The sequence below is a fragment of the Chiloscyllium punctatum genome, chromosome 1 (assembly GCF_047496795.1).
Source record: "Chiloscyllium punctatum isolate Juve2018m chromosome 1, sChiPun1.3, whole genome shotgun sequence".
Classification (NCBI taxonomy): Eukaryota; Metazoa; Chordata; class Chondrichthyes; order Orectolobiformes; family Hemiscylliidae; genus Chiloscyllium; species Chiloscyllium punctatum.
The window spans coordinates 151,342,325-151,361,315 of record NC_092739.1 but is presented as its reverse complement, the minus strand read 5'-3'; the positions used below and the strand labels follow the sequence as shown (position 1 = coordinate 151,361,315).

Here is an 18,991-nt window from a genome sequence, read left to right as displayed (position 1 = left end):
GGAAATAGCCATTAAATTGCACAATATTTTTATGTAACCAAACTAAGCTCATAGAATTTGGAGCATTGAACTCTCTTCAGTTTATTCAAAAGATTTATTCATGGATTGAAAGTGCCACTAACATTTACACCCATCTCTAACTTTATTCAAGCTGCTATGATCTTCCTTCTTGAACCACTACCACCCATTTGGTGTAGACACATCAACGTTAATGAAAGTGAAGTAGTGGTAAATTTCTAACTCAAGACTGTATGTGGCGGCATTTGCAATTATCTGATGCCCTTATTCTTCTTGCTACACCTCCCTCCACACTTCCGTCCAAGGCCCCAAAGGAGCCTTCCACATCCATCAAAGTTCACCTGCACTTCCACATGTCATTTACTGTACCCACTGCTCCCAGACTGCTTCAGAGAACATCTCCAGGACACCCATACCAACCAACCCAACCACCCCGTGGCCAAACACTTCAACTCTCCCTCCCACTCCACAGAGGACATTCAGGTCCTGGGCCTCCTCCATCACCACTCCCTTACCATCCAACAACTGGAGGAAGAACAGCTCATCTTCCACCTCAGGACCCTCCAACCCCATGGCATCGATGATACAATCCACAGTTTCTTCATTTCCTCTTCCCCACCTTATCCCAGTTCCAAGCTTTCAGCTCAGTACCATCCTCATAACCTGTCCCATTTGTCCATCTTCCTTCCCACCTATCCACTCCACCCTCCCCCCTAGCCTATCACCTTTACCCCCCACCTCCATCCACCTATTGCACTCTCAGCTACCTTCCACCCAGCCCCACCCCTCTCCCATTTATCTCTCCACTCCACAAGGGTCCCAGCCTCATTCCTGACGAAGGGCTTTTGCCCGAAACGTGAATTCTCCTGCTCCTTGGATGCTGCCTGATCTGCTGTGTTTTTCCTGCACCACACTCTTGATTCTAATCTCCAGCGCCTGCAGAACTCACTTTCACCTTGGTGGCAGAGGTCATGTGTTTAGAACATATTGTCAAAAGGAGCCTTGACAGGTACTGCGGTACATCTTGTAGATGATACATACTGTTACCAATGTATGCTGGTGGCCATTATTTGAAAAATTAGCGACGAGAGAATAGGAGAGATGCAGAGACATTTCCTGGTAAATTTTGATCCATGAGCATAGATTATGGAGACGATTGCATAATCATTTGCAGCATAGGACATGCATAGAGATAGAATGGGTCATTTTATAATTACTCCTTCGTATTGTAAGCTGCTATACAGAATAGTAACATTACCATGCTGTTGAATAAATATGAAAATAACAATTAACTTTGAGAACGAAGATGTGTATATTTATACACAATATCAAATATTTGCTCTCTTTGCCTCATCTGAGTCACTAATGACCAAAAGAAATATAAACAATACTCTGGAGTTTACTATAATCTGAATAAATTTACAGGGTAAACATTTCAACGCCAAGGGGATCCACACAAGCTTCTACTTAAATCATGTTATTGTCTCTAAACTTGCATCAGCATTTGCTACAAAGTTCATAGCACAGATGTAACTCGAAACTTAACTAGCTGAATTTGGCACTAATCCAACTTCAGACTGATCCTGACTGGATTAGTGAATATTTCCATGTCACAACAGACATCCAATTCATGTCACTGCCTTAAAGCCAACAAGAGAACATGTGAGCATGAAGGTTGCAATGAACGATGGGACTCTGAAGAAGAGAGATACCTCTAACAGTATACAAAAAGGCTAATTTGCTATCAAGCTGGAAAATTCAGGTTCAAGTCCCAGCTGCTCCAGAGGTGTCGTAACATCTCTGAACAGGGCGATTAGAAAATATCTACCACCCAGTTCCTCCAGCTCATAGTATCTCTCTCAAGCACTGTGGAGTTAAGGGAGTTCACAAAAGTACAAAATAGACATCAGTTCTCACTAATCCATCATGGATTTGATTACCTGGTGGAAGTAAACAGAGCAGTACAGGCCCTTCGGCTCTTGATGTTGCACCACCCTGCCATACTAATCTGAAGCCCATCCCACCTACACTATTCCATGTACGTCCATTTGCCTGTCCAATGACGGCTGAAATGCACTTCAACTTGGCGAATCTACTACCGTTGCATTCCATACCTTTACTACTCTGAGTAAAGAAACTACCTCTGACGTCTGTCCTATACCTATCTCCCCTCACTTTAAAATTGTGTCCCCTCATGTTTGCTGTCCCCATACTTGGAAAAAGGCTCTCCCTGTCCACCCTATCTAACCCTCTGATTATCTTGTATGCCTCTATTAAGTCACCTCTCAACCTTTTTCTCTCTAACGAGAACAGCCTCAAGGCCCTCAGCCTTTCCTCGTAAGACATTCCTTCCATACCAGGCAACATCCTAGTAAGTCTCCTCTGCACCCTTTCCAAAGCTTCCACATCCTTCTTATAATGCGGTGACCAGAACTGTACACAATACTCCAAATGTGGCCGTACCAGAGCTTTGTCCAGCTGCAGCATAACCTCCTGGTTCCGGAAATCAATCCCTCTATTAATAAAGGCCAAAACACTGTATGCCTTCTTAACAACCCTGTCAATCTGGGTGGCAACTTTCAGGGATCTGTGTACATGGACACCAAGATCTCTCTGCTCACCTACACTCCCAAGAGCCCAGTACTTTGCATTCCGATTACTCCGTCCAAAGTGTATCACCTCGCACTTGTCCACATTAAACTCCATTTGCCACCTCTCAGCCCAGCTCTGCATCCTACTACATCCTTCGTCACTATCCACAACTCCACTGACCTTAGTGTCGCCCGCAAATTTACTAACCCACCCTTCTAAGCCCTCATCCAGGTCATTTATAAAAATGAGCAACACCGACACTTGCGGTATGCCGCTAGTGACTGGACACCAAAATGAACATGTTCCATCAACTGCAACCCTCTGTATTCTTTCAGCAAGCCAATTACTGATCCAAACAGCTATGTCTCCCACAATCCCATTCCTCCGCATTTTGTATAATAGCCTACTGTGGGGAACCTTATTGAACACCTTGCTGAAATCCATATACACCACATCAACTGGTTTACTCTCATCTACCTGTTTGGTCACTTTGTCAAAAAACTCAATAAGATTCGTTAGGCATGACCTACCCTTCACAAACCCATGCTGACTGCCCCTGATCAGAACTGAAGTGAGACTCACTGGTGTGTAATTACCAGGGTTGCCTCTACTATCCTTTTTGAACAAGGGAGCCACATTTGCTCAGGCACTATTCCTTTAGACAATGATGATTTGAAGATCAATGCCAAAGCCTCGGCAATCTCATCCCTTGCTTCCTAGAGGATCCTAGGATAGATCCCATCCGGCCCAGGGGACTTGTCTATTTTCACACTCTGCAGTATTTCTAATACATCTTCCTTGTGAACCTCCATCTCTTCTAGTCTAGATGCAAGACCTATAGAAAACTCCCATCATGGTGACTTCTTTCCTGTTTCTAACCTCAGCCCATACTACCTCAGTTAACGAGTCCCCAAACATCCTTTCTCCAACTGTAATATTGTCCCTGATCAATAATGCCACACCTCCCCCTCTTTTACCATCTTCTCTGCTCTTACTGAAACATCTGAATCCCGGAACCTGCAACAGCCATTCCTGTCCCTGCTCTATCCATGTCTCCATAATGGCCACCACAACATCGAAGTCCCAGGTACCAACCCACGCTGCCAGTTCACCCACTTTCTTTCGGATGCTCCTTGCGTTGAAGTACACACACTTCAAACCAGGTTCTCGCTTGCCAGTGTCAGATACTTGATTTTGGAACTCCCTACTCTCATCCTCTTCTGTACCTGTCCTACAATTTTGGTTCCCATCCCCCAACTGTATTAGTTTTAATCCACCTTAATAGCTTTAAGCAAATTTCCCACCCAGGATATTGGTACCCCTCTGGTTTAGATGAAGACCATCCTGCTTGTAGAGGTCCCACCTACCCCAGAAAGAGCTCCAATTATCCAAAAACCCGAAACCCTCCCTCCTGCACCATCCCTGTAGCCACGTGTTCAATTCCTTTCTCTCTATCCCTGACCTCACTAGCACGTGGCACGGGCAGCAAACCAGAGAAAACAACTCTTTGTCCTAATTCTAAGCTTCCATCCTAAATGCCTGAATTTCTGCCTCAAGTCCCCATCTCTCTTCCAACCTATGTCGTTGGTGCCAATGTGGACCACGACTTGGGGCTGCTCTACCTCCCCCCAAGGATCCCAAAAACAGAGACATCACGGACCCTGGCACCCGAGAGGCAACACACCAACCGGGAGTCTCTCTCTCGTCCCCACAGAACCTCTTATCTGTCCCCCTAACTATCGAGTCCCCAATGACTACCACTCTGCTCCTCTTCCCCCTTCCCTTCTGAGCAGCAGGTGCCCCACTGCTTTCCCCTGGCAAGTCATCCCCCCCAACAGTATCTAAAACGATATACTTATTGTTGAGGGGATCCCTGCACTGCCCTTTCTGTCCCCTAACTGTCACCGATCTGTCTTTTTCTTTTATCTGGGGAGTGACTACCTCTAAGTCCTGTCAATAAAGTCAAAGTCATGGCCTAAAAATGTCAGTGCTCAGACACCAGTTGGAAGAATAGGTGTGCAGCAATCTGGTCTGCATGTACTGCTGCTCGGATGGAATTTCACTTTGGCCCCAGGTTACTGAACCTCCTTACAATCTGAAGAGCCTCATGAGAACGCCCTACATATTGTTCCACCTGGCAATAGATCCTTTTTGTATGGGCTGTTATTGCACACCGTCCACTTCAACTTCCCAGACATGCCTGGGGTACTTATTTACTCCCATGTGATGTGGATGGCGCTCCTTTTGCAGGAATACTCAACTTTCTGTCAGGAATCTGATGTGAAGAGTGTTGTGCACAGGGGTCCAATATAAGTGCAGATCACAACAGTTCACAGATCCCCACCCCAACAGTTTGTTTTACATGTCGTGGAGTCTGTGGATCATGTACATATTAGCTGTGGGTGAATGCACCTCCTTTATTGTCAATTAAAAAATCTTTTGTTTAGCCTAAGGTTGCATTTCAGCCCCATGCTCCTGATCTTTGGGCTTCAGTGCAGCATTGTGGCCACGTCAGAGGACCTTCAAGCAATCTTCCCTTGGGCTTAGCCAAGTTGTCTATTAACAGGTCGATTCAGCAAGCTTTGGAGAGTATCATATTTGCTGGCTGACTAACTGTCCCTCTTCTGTGGCCACAACTGATTTGGTGATGGGAATCCAAACAAACATTTAGTCATATCTAAGAGCATCTGTAGATATGAAAGAGGAACTAGCTCCTAAAAGGGGACTTCTGGTACAGTGATAGTATCCCCATCTTTGAGGTAGGAGACCCAGGTTTGATTCCTACCAGCTTCAGAAGTGTGTAATTACAAAATATCTCATCCTAATGTTGCCTAGAACTATTTTTTGTGGCACAATGGTAGTGTACCTACTTCCAAACCAGATCAGAGTTCAAGCTCCACTGGCCCTGGATGCGTGTCATAACATGCCTGAACAGTCTGTTTAAAAAAACTACTCTAAGCAGGCATACAATACATATCTGCATTTTGCCCTCCACACTGGGGAGAGTGCTGTCACAGTGGTAAAGTGAATTCAGACAGGACATCAAGGAAACCAATCAATCAGTGAAGCAACAACTGAAAGAGGTAAAGTTAATAGACCAATAAACCAGAGTCCCAGACTAATGTTCTGGGAAAAGAGAAGTTGAAATCCCACTGTCACAGATGAAGATATTTGAAATCAATTAAGGAGAGCTTATGTGGTAGTGTGCATACCTTAGAGCCTTGAGGTCTGGGTTCTATTCTCAGTTTCCACAAACAAGTTAATAAAAAAAATCTCCACTTGCGCTTATATAAAAAATAAATTTAATATCCCTTAGAAGGACTTTTTGTAGCATAAGGGTAGGACCACCACTGAGCCAGGAAGCCCACATTAAGTCCTTGCTGCACCAAAGATGTGTAATTAATATTAATGTAACTATTATCAGTTGTCATATATAACCACCTAGTTCAATAACATACTTTAGGGAAAGAAAGCTGCCCCATCCTTACCTAGTCTGGGCTACACACAACACACAAATATGTCATCAGCTCATAACTACCCTCTGGTCAATTAGGGATTGGCAAGAAATGCTGGCCTTGCCAGTGACAGCAACATCCCATGAACATGAATTTTCTTTTTAAACATGTTTAAACAAATACCAGGTCTGCAGTAGGGTTTTATCTCACAACAGGTTGGAAGCATTACTAACTGATCTATGTCTACAATGCAATGCACCAACAAATTAAAAACAAAACATGTACAAACATTTCAACATAGAAATTGCAACAAAAACCTTGAATAGTTAAAAAAATCTGAAAAGGTTTTGCAGATGAAAACATCTTCTTCAGAACAGCATCAATTTAGGTGGGATGACTAAAGGCTCAAATTAAAACAGGTTTCTCAAGTGGGTTTTGAGGTAGATCTTGAGGAAAAGGGTGGGTTGGAGAGGCAGAGAGAGAGGTTAGGAAGGGAGTTCAAGCTTAACAGCTGAACAAATGGCCAGAGTAAACAGGGAATTGTAGAGAGGCCAAAGTTGATGTAATCCAGGGCTCCAGCAAGGTGCAGGACAGGAGTTGGTTCTACAAATACACAATGGACAAATCCACAAATATAGTAAATTTGGGACAGCAAGTCTAATTGTGGGATAGCATGCGGAATGAGCTGAAGTCTACAGAAGGTGGACAATAGGAAGCAAGAAATCTTTCAGATGGTTGTATCTGCAGGCAACGAGCATCAGTGTGGCTTTGGGTAGATGGACATAAGCAGAAACAAAGAAGGTTATAATATAAAACTGTTAAGATATTGCAGACTATGGCATTTGCCTCTTACCTCAGGTTTGCTGAGACTGGCTGAGACTAAAGAACCAGCACCCACATCAAGCTCCCAGCGCTTGACTCCATGATTCTCTGGATCCAATGCTGCAATGCGACCATCCATCATACTTACAATAACCAGGGATCTGCCAGCAGATACAATCAGAGTAAGGAATCTGACAAAAAAAATGTTTTCTCCTCAAAAAAGTTACAAACTTGGTAGGAGCCATATAAGGACTGAAAATTCCATTGATGAATTTCTATAAAACTGGCTGGTGTGATTTCCAGACTTTACACCACATGCTTCCACAGTGCTCAATAGAGTCATAGAGATGTACAGCACAGAAACAGACCCTTCTGTCCAATTCATCCATGCCAACCAGATATTTTAACCTGATCTAGTCCCATTTGCCAGCACTTGGTCCAAACCCCTCTCAACCTTTCCTATTCATATACCCATCCAGATGCCTTTCAAATGGTGTAATTGGAAGTCCACCACTTCCTCTGGCAGCTCCTTCCATACACGCACCACCCTCTGCGTGAAAAAGTGGCCCTTAGGTCTCTCTTATAATTTCCCATCTCACCCTGAACCTTTGCCCTCTAATTCTGGATACCCCCACGCCAGGGAAAAGACTTGTCTATTTATCCTATCCATGCCCTCAAGATTTTATAAACATCTATAAAGTCACCCCTCAGCCTCCAACGTTCCAGGGAACAGCCCCAGTCTATTCAGCCTCTCCCTGTAGCTCAAATCCTCCGACCCGCCAACATTCTTGTAAATCTTTTGTGAACCCTTTCAAGTTTCACAACGTCCTTCCCATAGGAAGAAGACCAGAATTGCACGCAATATTCCAAAAGTGGCTTAACCAATGACCTGTACAGTCACAACATGACCTCCCCACTACTGTAACCAATGCATTGACCATTAAAAGGAAAGCATACTAAATGCCTTCTTCACTATCCTATCTACCTATGACTCTACTTTCAAGGAGGTATGAATCTGCACTCCAAGGTTTCTTTGTTCAGCAACACTCCCTAGGACCTTACCATTAAGTGTTCATAAATCATAGAATATTAATCCCTTCCAAACTTGTATTGTGTCCACAAAGACCATCTTAAATAATATAACAGGCCTACGCAGAATTTACAGCACAAAAGGCAATGAGGAACTCCAGCTATTTGCAAACATTTTTTGTTCAAGCCATTCTCATCTCTCTCCCGAGGCCATCAGCAATCCCTTGATCCTCTGCTCATTAGCACCAAAAACTCCTAAAACACTGATCCTGCCGTGTCTGCAATCATGTGTATAGTCCTTTGGCTGCTTGGAGCTACTCCAAGCAAGACACTTGTGGTCCTGTAGCTGAAACTGCTTGATGATTACCCAAACATGCTTAAATCTCTACCTGTTTCTGCTGCCCTCTACTCTCTAAAAAGAGTTATCTGTGGCTCTTCATTCTTCAATCAAATGGCTGATTTTTTAAACATTGTCTTAAGATGCTACTTCTTAGTTCTTTTTGCACTTGTAATTTCAACGTGCAACTTCTGACTGATGAGTGAACCATCATCATCGACAGAGTTAACTTGTAGTGTTATATTAAAAGGTATTGCGAAATGTTGAACAAAACATATGCCAACATTTAAACAATAAAATCATACCAGTTCCGTGTAAAGTTACAAAGCCTTGAGGCAAACATTCTCACTGTATCTCAAAATCAAATCACGACCTGTTTATCAAAATACTTGCAACAACTATTAAAAAAAATTTAATATCCTTTGTATTCTTTAAATATTCATTCAAAAAAGTTAAGTATGCCTGCAAACAAACAAGGTCATGTTTGGTGGACCAGAGTTTCTCTCATCCACTAGGATGGGTTTATTCTATTGATCCTAATAGAAATGGTTCCACTGCAAAAGGGTTTCATAAAATTAAGTAGAAATTATGTAATATCGAGTGTGGAAATCAACCAAAGATCTAGGAACACTGCCCGCAGATGTTCCAACTCAATTCTTTTCTGTTGCTAAAACTTTACTTCCTTCTGAGAACTTTCAGCACTGGCCAGCAGTTAGAACTGGTCTGTTCAGTCTAAAAGCATCCGTGTTCCTGCACTGAATTTAAATTGCTCCTAGAAGAAGTGTAGCTAAGAACTATTAATCACGAGACAGCCATAAATCATAGTTTGCAAGTTTACTTGAGGTGGATTAGTATATGTTGTTTCACGTAGGTCATGTTCAACAACTGAACACAAATTATTACTCCTAGGTTAAATGAAGTACAGGAGCTCCATGAGAATAGAAAAATGTCAAACTAAACCTATGATTCGGAGGTACTGGGGTGTTGAACTGGGGTGGACAAAGTTAAAAACAAAACATCACAACACCAGGTTATAGCAAACAATATTGGCTATAAATTCTGTGTCATGTGGCCCTGCTTCACAACCACCAGAAGAAGCAGCGCTTCAAAAGCTAGTGCTTCCAAACAAACCTGTTGGATAACCTGGTGTTGTGTGATTTTAAACTAAACCTAGATTGAAGTCATTCCATTAATTTTCAGTTTCTACTGAAGTATTTCAACTTCTTTTCTGTACACCTTGATTCTCATTCTTACATATCCATAGGAAATGAACATTAATTTTGAAGATGTTCACCTATCAACATGAGCTCTTCTTCGTTACATGAAACTTAATACAGTGAGGGCAAGGAGCAGGGGTCATGGGGGAAAAGGAAAGGAGAGAGGAGGAGGAGAGTGTCAACAGCGGGGGGGGGGGGGCAGCGGGAGGGAAGACGAGCAAAAGAGAGAGGAAGGGAGAGTGGCAAAAATGGGAGTGTAGTGGGAGAAGGGGCAAGTGGCAAGAATGGGGGTGTAGTGGGAGAAGGGGCAAGTGTCAAAGTGTGTGGGGGGGAGGAGGGCAGTGTGGTCAATGTGGCGGGGCGGGGGTGTGGGGAGGAGGGCAGTGTGGTCAATGTGGCGGGGTGGAGGTGTGGGGAGGAGGGCAGTGTGGTCAATGTGGGGGGGTGGGGAGGAGGGCAGTGTGGTCAATGTGGGGGGGTGGGGGGGGCAGTGTGGTCAATGTGGGGGGGTGGGCAGTGTGGTCAATGTGGGGGGGTGGGGGGGTGGGGAGGAGGGCAGTGTGGTCAATGTGGGGGGGTGGGGGGGGTGGGGGGGGTGGGGAGGAGGGCAGTGTGGTCAATGTGGGGGGGTGGGGAGGAGGGCAGTGTGGTCAATGTGGGGGGGGGGTGTGGGGAGGAGGGCAGTGTGGTCAATGTGGGGGGGGGGGAGGGGGGGGGAGGAGGGCAGTGTGGTCAATGTGGGGGGTGGGGGGGGGTGGGGGGGGGGCAGTGTGGTCAATGTGGGGGGTGGGGGGGGGTGGGGGGGGGGCAGTGTGGTCAATGTGGGGGGTGGGGGGGTGGGGAGGGGGGCAGTGTGGTCAATGTGGGGGGGTGGGGAGGGGGGCAGTGTGGTCAATGTGGGGGGGTGGGGAGGGGGGCAGTGTGGTCAATGTGGGGGGGTGGGGAGGGGGGCAGTGTGGTCAATGTGGGGGGGTGGGGAGGGGGGCAGTGTGGTCAATGTGGGGGGGTGGGGAGGGGGGCAGTGTGGTCAATGTGGGGGGGTGGGGAGGAGGGCAGTGTGGTCAATGTGGGGGGGTGGGGGGGGCAGTGTGGTCAATGTGGGGGGGTGGGCAGTGTGGTCAATGTGGGGGGGTGGGGGGGTGGGGAGGAGGGCAGTGTGGTCAATGTGGGGGGGTGGGGGGGGTGGGGGGGGTGGGGAGGAGGGCAGTGTGGTCAATGTGGGGGGGTGGGGAGGAGGGCAGTGTGGTCAATGTGGGGGGGGGGGTGTGGGGAGGAGGGCAGTGTGGTCAATGTGGGGGGGGGGGAGGGGTGGGGAGGAGGGCAGTGTGGTCAATGTGGGGGGTGGGGGGGGGTGGGGGGGGGGCAGTGTGGTCAATGTGGGGGGTGGGGGGGGGTGGGGGGGGGGCAGTGTGGTCAATGTGGGGGGTGGGGGGGTGGGGAGGGGGGCAGTGTGGTCAATGTGGGGGGGTGGGGAGGGGGGCAGTGTGGTCAATGTGGGGGGGTGGGGAGGGGGGCAGTGTGGTCAATGTGGGGGGGTGGGGAGGGGGGCAGTGTGGTCAATGTGGGGGGGTGGGGAGGGGGGCAGTGTGGTCAATGTGGGGGGGTGGGGAGGGGGGCAGTGTGGTCAATGTGGGGGGGTGGGGAGGGGGGCAGTGTGGTCAATGTGGGGGGGTGGGGAGGGGGGCAGTGTGGTCAATGTGGGGGGGTGGGGAGGGGGGCAGTGTGGTCAATGTGGGGGGGTGGGGAGGGGGGCAGTGTGGTCAATGTGGGGGGGTGGGGAGGGGGGCAGTGTGGTCAATGTGGGGGGGTGGGGAGGGGGGCAGTGTGGTCAATGTGGGGGGGTGGGGAGGGGGGCAGTGTGGTCAATGTGGGGGGGTGGGGAGGGGGGCAGTGTGGTCAATGTGGGGGGGTGGGGAGGGGGGCAGTGTGGTCAATGTGGGGGGGTGGGGAGGGGGGCAGTGTGGTCAATGTGGGGGGGTGGGGAGGGGGGCAGTGTGGTCAATGTGGGGGGGTGGGGAGGGGGGCAGTGTGGTCAATGTGGGGGGGTGGGGAGGGGGGCAGTGTGGTCAATGTGGGGGGGTGGGGAGGGGGGCAGTGTGGTCAATGTGGGGGGGTGGGGAGGGGGGCAGTGTGGTCAATGTGGGGGGGTGGGGAGGGGGGCAGTGTGGTCAATGTGGGGGGGTGGGGAGGGGGGCAGTGTGGTCAATGTGGGGGGGTGGGGAGGGGGGCAGTGTGGTCAATGTGGGGGGGTGGGGAGGGGGGCAGTGTGGTCAATGTGGGGGGGTGGGGAGGGGGGCAGTGTGGTCAATGTGGGGGGGTGGGGAGGGGGGCAGTGTGGTCAATGTGGGGGGGTGGGGAGGGGGGCAGTGTGGTCAATGTGGGGGGGTGGGGAGGGGGGCAGTGTGGTCAATGTGGGGGGGTGGGGAGGGGGGCAGTGTGGTCAATGTGGGGGGGTGGGGAGGGGGGCAGTGTGGTCAATGTGGGGGGGTGGGGAGGGGGGCAGTGTGGTCAATGTGGGGGGGTGGGGAGGGGGGCAGTGTGGTCAATGTGGGGGGGTGGGGAGGGGGGCAGTGTGGTCAATGTGGGGGGGTGGGGAGGGGGGCAGTGTGGTCAATGTGGGGGGGTGGGGAGGGGGGCAGTGTGGTCAATGTGGGGGGGTGGGGAGGGGGGCAGTGTGGTCAATGTGGGGGGGTGGGGAGGGGGGCAGTGTGGTCAATGTGGGGGGGTGGGGAGGGGGGCAGTGTGGTCAATGTGGGGGGGTGGGGAGGGGGGCAGTGTGGTCAATGTGGGGGGGTGGGGAGGGGGGCAGTGTGGTCAATGTGGGGGGGTGGGGAGGGGGGCAGTGTGGTCAATGTGGGGGGGTGGGGAGGGGGGCAGTGTGGTCAATGTGGGGGGGTGGGGAGGGGGGCAGTGTGGTCAATGTGGGGGGGTGGGGAGGGGGGCAGTGTGGTCAATGTGGGGGGGTGGGGAGGGGGGCAGTGTGGTCAATGTGGGGGGGTGGGGAGGGGGGCAGTGTGGTCAATGTGGGGGGGTGGGGAGGGGGGCAGTGTGGTCAATGTGGGGGGGTGGGGAGGGGGGCAGTGTGGTCAATGTGGGGGGGTGGGGAGGGGGGCAGTGTGGTCAATGTGGGGGGGTGGGGAGGGGGGCAGTGTGGTCAATGTGGGGGGGTGGGGAGGGGGGCAGTGTGGTCAATGTGGGGGGGTGGGGAGGGGGGCAGTGTGGTCAATGTGGGGGGGTGGGGAGGGGGGCAGTGTGGTCAATGTGGGGGGGTGGGGAGGGGGGCAGTGTGGTCAATGTGGGGGGGTGGGGAGGGGGGAGGACAGTGTGGTCAATGTGGGGGTGTGGGGATGGGGGCAGTGTGGTCAATGTGGGGGGGTGGGGTGTGGGGAGGAGGAGGACAGTGTGGTCAATGTGGGGGGGTGGGGGGGGATTGGGGAGGAGGACAGTGTGGTCAATGTGGGGGGTGGGGTGTGGGGATGGGGACAGTGTGGTCAATGTGGGGGGGTGGGGTGTGGGGAGGAGGAGGACAGTGTGGTCAATGTGGGGGGTGGGGGGTGGGGATGGGGACAGTGTGGTCAATGGGGGGGTGGGGGGTGGGGAGGAGGACAGTGTGGTCAATGTGGGGGGTGAGGTGGGGGGAGGAGGACAGTGTGGTCAATGTGGGGGGTGTGGGGAGGAGGACAGTGTGGTCAGTGTGGAGGGTGGGGGGGGGGGTGGGGTGGGGTGTGGGGATGGGGACAGTGTGGTCAATGTGGGGGGTGTGGGGAGGAGGACAGTGAGGACAGTGTGGTCAGTGTGGGGGGTGGGGGGGGTGGGGTGGGGTGTGGGGATGGGGACAGTGTGGTCAATGTGGGGGGTGTGGGGAGGAGGACAGTGAGGACAGTGTGGTCAGTGTGGGGGTGTGGGTGGGGGGTGGGGTGGGGGGGGGGTGTGGGTGGGGGGTGGGGTGGGGGGGGGGGTGTGGGGCGAAGAGACGGTCGGGTTTACTGGGAGGACGCTCCCTTACCTGAGCTGATCTTCCCCGCTCGTATCACTCTCCTCCGCCTCATCGTCCTCCACGACCGCTTCCAAGCCGCCTCCTCCCGCCGGCGAGCCGGACACTGCGATCGGCTTCACCCCGCGGACACAGGCGGCCTCGGGCGGAGCCGGAGCCGGAACCCGAGCCTCGGGGAGCGGCTGCCCCTGGGCTACAGCAACGGCCACCGCCAGAAAGAGAAGAAGGAGAGAGCGGCCCAAGGGGCCGAACCGAAGACAGGAATCCATAAATCGGACATGAACGACAGAAGCAGCAGACCCAACGGCAGCTGCTGACACCCGGAAAACTCTCAACTCCGGCCCTTCTCCTCTCTGTTTGTTATGGTCCGTTAGGAAGGGAGGCTGTGGGCGGGGTTTAGCGGCAACGCCCTCCCGTCCACCGATTGGTTAGCATCTACGTCACTCCGATGGGAATGACCAATACCGGATCAGATCATGGCATTAGAACCCGCCCTCCAGTGCCTGATTGCACAATATCAATGCCACTCACATTCTGCGACCACTCATCACCGTTTCCCTGAGGGGCGGGGGGGTCTTCGTCTTGTGATTGGTCAAGGGGCTGGCCGCCCGCTCTGCGCTTGCCCAATCGGCTCTGGGCGCATACGGCGGGCCGCCGGGCCGCCTCTCCACGACCCGAGCCTCCCCGGTCTGACCAATGAGTGGAGGGATTGGGGCGGGTGACGCGAGCGGTTGGTCTCGTGATGCCCTGACACCGTCCATTCCTGACGGTGGTGTGCCTTCCTGATTGGAGGAACGGCTCGTGGGTATCACCACGGAGACGTGGCCGTTTCCAGCGAGGCGCTGGGTATAGGAAAGGGAGGAGCAATAGGAGAGAGAGTGAAAATATAGTGAGGAGGCGCCTGAAGAAAGGCCATAGAGTCCATATAGTGTGGACAAAGGCTATTTGCCCGAGAAGTCTGCACCAACCTTATGAAGAGTAACCCACCCAGACCCATTACCCTACCTTATTATTTTACCTTTCCTCTAACTAATGCATCTACACATTCCTGAACACTATGGCCAATTTACCCTATCTACTCATCCTTGACCACTATTGCATTAGTGGTGCTGGAAGAGCACAGCAGTTATTCATTTATTCCTGATGAAGGGCTTTTGCCCGAAACGTCGATTTCGCTGCTCGTTGGATGCTGCCTGAACTGCTGTGCTCTTCCAGCACCACTAATCCAGTATTTGGTTTTCAGCATCAGCAGTCATTGTTTTTTACCTTGAACACTATTGCCTATTCACTTAACCTTTATTCCTGATGAAGGGCTTTTGCCCGAAACGTCGATTTTACTGCACCTCGGATGCTGCCTGAACTGCTGTGCTCTTCCAGCACCACGAATCCAGAATCTGGTTTCCAGCATCTGCAGTCATTGTTTTTACCTATTCACTTAACCTAAACATCCCTGAACACTACGGCCAATTCAACTAAACTGCACAACCTTGAACATGTCAGACTGGAAGTATTAACTGTTTTTAGACAAGAGACAATAGGTGCAGGAGTAAGCCATTCTGCTCTTCGAGCCTGCACCACCATTCATTCTGATCATGGCTGATCATCCTCAATCAGTATCCTCTTCCTGCCTTATCTCCATAACCCTTGATTCCACTATCCTTGGGAGCTCTATTCAACTCTTTCTTAAATGAATCCAGAGACTGGGACTCCACTGCCTTCTGGGGCAGAGCATTCCACACAGCCACCACTCTCTGGGTGAAGAAGTTTCTCCTCATTTCTGTCCTAAAATGGCCTACCCGGTATTTTTAAGCTGTGTCCTCTAGTTCGGCACTCACCCATCAGTGGAAACATGTTTCCTGCCTCCCAGAGTGTCCAATCCTTTCATAATCTTATACGTCTCAATCAGATCCCCTCTCAGTCTTCTAAACTCAAGGGTATACAAGCCCAGTCGCTCCAATCTTTCAACATAAGATAGTCCCGCCATTCCAGGAATTGACCTCGTGAACCTAGGCTGCACTCTCTCAATAGTCAGAATGTCTTTCCTCAAACTTGGAGACCAGAACTGCACACAATATTCCAGGTGTGGTCTCACCAGGGCCCTGTACAGCTGCAGAAGAACCTCTTTGCTTCTATACTCAATCCCTCTTGTTCTGAAGGCCAGCATGCTATTAGCTTTTTCACTACCTGCTGTACCTGCATGCTTGCCTCTCCAAGTCACCCTGTAATCTCCTAACATCGTCCTCACATTTCACCCTGCCACCCAGATTTGTATCATCAGCAAATTTGCTAATGTTACTATTAATACCATCTTCTATATCATTAACATATATTGTAAAAAGCTGCAGTCCCAGCACTGATCCCTGCGGTACCCCACTGGTCACTGCCTGCCATTCCAAAAGGGACCCATTTATCACTATTCTTTGTTTCCTGTCAGCCAACCAATTTTCAATCCAAGTCAGTACTTTGCCCCCAATACCATGCACCCTAATTTTGCTCACTAACCTCCTCTGTGGGACTTTATCAAAGGCTTTCTGTCAGTCCAGGTACACTACATCCACTGGATCTCCCTCGTCCATCTTCAGAGTTACATCCTCAAAAAATTCCAGAAGATTAGTCAAGCATGATTTCTTCTTTATAAGTCCATGCTGACTCTGACCTATCCTGTTACTGCTATCCAGATGTGTCATAATTTCATCCTTTATAATTGACTCCAGTCAATTTTTTCTGTCTCTCCACTGACTCTGCCAGACCTGCTGAGTTTCTCCAGCACTTTTCAGTTTTTATTTCAGCTTTCCAGGATCTGCAATAGTTTTAAGCAACCCCCAGCTCTTTTTTTTTCAGAAATAGAAGAGGCTATATAAACTTACAATACGTTTTCATGGAATTGATGCTGTCCACAAGGGGGAGGATTATTCAGTCCTGTGAGGGATACCTGAAGGGGGTGTGCAAAGATGAGAGAGTCAGGAAATTTGAGGGAAACTTCTGTAGGAGAGAGTTATGAGAATGTTTGACTCATCATGGGGTATGTACAGTTGAGAAAAATAGTGACGCATCAATTAGAGAGCCATATCTTGATGTGATTAGATTATATAGTTTAATGTATAACCTGTGTTGAATGGTTTATTTGTTCTTTTTATTCAAGAAAGGTGGAAGCAGGAAATCACTTCAATAGGCTTAACATTTGTCAAGGGGAAAATGCTGAATTTACTTTATTTTGGATAATATAATGTGTCACTTTGAAAATCTCAATGCAATCATACAAGACATTGGTGAGACCTCTTATGGAATACTACGTGAGGTGCAGGAGAGTCAGTGTTTCGGGCAAAAGCCCTTCATCAGGAATGAGGCTTATGAGCCAAATGTTTAGAGATATAAATGGGAGGGGGTGGTGAGAGTGCGATAGGTGGATGGAGGTGGGAGTAATGGTGATGGGTCAGAGAGGAGGGTGGAGTGGATAAGTGGGAAGGAAGATAGACAGGTAAGACAAGTCATGAGGGTAGAGACGGCACCACCCTCATGATCTGTCCTACTTGTCCATCTTCCTTTCCACCTATCTGCTCCACCCTCCTCTCCGACCTATCACCATTTCCCCCACCTCCATCTATCTTTCACACTCTCAGCTACCTTCCCCCCCCACCCTCCCCCAGCTCCACCCATCCCATTTATCTCTCCACCCCCTTGGCTCACAAGCCTCATTCCTAATTAATGGCTTTTGCCCGAAACATCAATTCTCTTGCCCTGCAGTTGCTGCCTGACTGCTGTGCTTTTCCAGCACCACACTCTCAACTCCAATCTCCAGCATCTGCAGTCCTCATTTTCTCCTTCCAGAATATTATGTCTAGTTCTGGTCACCTATCTACAGGAAGGATATAATTATGCTGGAGAGGGTTCAGAGGAGATGTTACCGGACATGGAAAGGCATGCCAGGCATTCAATTCAATTCAGTTAATCCAGTTAGGAACTCAGGAGCAATGACTACTGAGACTGGAGCGAATATCGAACTCAACTATCAATTGCAGTGGTTGAGGCAAACGATATAGATTCATTTATGCAGAAGCTGGATAAGTGCATCTGAGAGAAAGGAATAGAAGAACTTGTTGATGGGTTTAAATGAAAGAGGTGGAGACGGAACTCAAACAATAACATGGACCAATCTAGTTCTGCAGAGTCAAGAGTATGATGGAAAAGCACAGCATCAGAGGAGCAGTAAAATCGCGTAAATCTAGTTCTGCAGAAGAGTCATATTGGACTTGAAACATTAACTAAACTAATGCCACTTACAAGTTTCCTGATGTCACCACCATAGTCGGTTGAATCTCAGATGGCCACAAAACAGACTACAGACATAGGTGGACTGGAAAAATAGTGCACTGAGAACAACCTAGCTGTCAATGTCAGCAAAACCAAGGAACTCATTATTGACTTTTGGCAGAATGTTATTCATGCTCCCCTACACATTAACAGCACAGAGGTTGAATGAGTGGACAGCGTCAAGCTCCTGGGAGAGGTCATCAACAACCTTGAACTGAATTGAATTGAATTTATTGCCGGGTGTACTGAGGCACAGTGAAAAGCTTTGTCTTGTGAACAATACAGGCAAATCACATAGTTAAGTAGCATAGATAAGCAAATAATAGGTAAACAGTGGCAAAACAAAAACACAGGTACAGGAGAATGCTAAGAGTTTTTGAGTCCATTCAGTCTTCTAACAACAGTAGTGTATAAATTGTTTCGAAACTGGCTAGTGCCTGTGTTCAGGCTTCTGTACCTTCATCCCGATGATAGAGATTGTTTCTTGGATTCTTCACGTGGACACACTGGTTACAAAGGCCCAACAATGTCTCTTCTTCCTCAGGCAGCTGAGAAAATTTGGCATGACGGCAAATACCTTTGCCAACTTTTATAGGTGCGCCATCGAGAGCATTCTGTCTGGATGTATTACTACCTGGTATGGGAACTGTACCATTCAAGATCAGAGACAGTTACAGAGTGTGTGAACTTGGCCTGGACAATCACAAAGGCCAACATCCCATCTACAGAATCCATCTACCAGGCCCGTTGTCAAGGAAAGGCCGCCAACATTCTCAAAGATCCATCTCATTCTGGTAATGCTTTTCTACAACCTCTACCATCAGGGAGAAGGTACAGAAACCTGAACACATGCACCAGCCAGTTTTGAAACAGTTTCTACTCTACTATTGTTACAATACTGAATGGATTCAAAAACTCTTCACATTCGCCTGTACCTGTGTTTTTGTTTTGCCGCTGTTTACCTATTATTTACTTATCTATATTACTTAACTATGTAATCTGCCTGTATTGCTCCCAAGACAAAGCTTATCACTGTGCCTCAGTACACATGACAATAAATTCAAATCAATTCAATTCAAAGTTTGAGTTATAAAGAAAGACTGGATAGACTGGGACTTTCTTTCACTGGAGTGTAGCAGGTTGAGAGGTGACTTTACCAAAGTTTATGAAATGATGAGGGGTATAGATAGAGTTAACACTAGATGACATTTCCCAG

The 18,991-nt window shown here is 49.3% G+C and overlaps 1 protein-coding gene across 3 annotated transcripts in view; it reads right to left on the bottom strand.

The window, feature by feature from the left end:
- The window catches only part of eif2ak3 (eukaryotic translation initiation factor 2-alpha kinase 3), a 97,317-nt gene extending 83,476 nt beyond the window's left edge, over window positions 1–13,841 (bottom strand). For all 3 annotated transcript variants that reach the window (XM_072576989.1, XM_072576997.1, XM_072577006.1), the window contains exons 1-2: window positions 13,477–13,841; window positions 6,919–7,048 (exon numbers count right to left, since the gene is read on the bottom strand). In XM_072576989.1, the coding sequence (XP_072433090.1) occupies window positions 6,919–7,048; window positions 13,477–13,733 (387 nt within the window). In that variant the 5' untranslated portion in view covers window positions 13,734–13,841. The remainder of the gene's footprint in view (window positions 1–6,918; window positions 7,049–13,476) is intronic.
- Window positions 13,842–18,991: the final 5,150 nt, after the last annotated feature.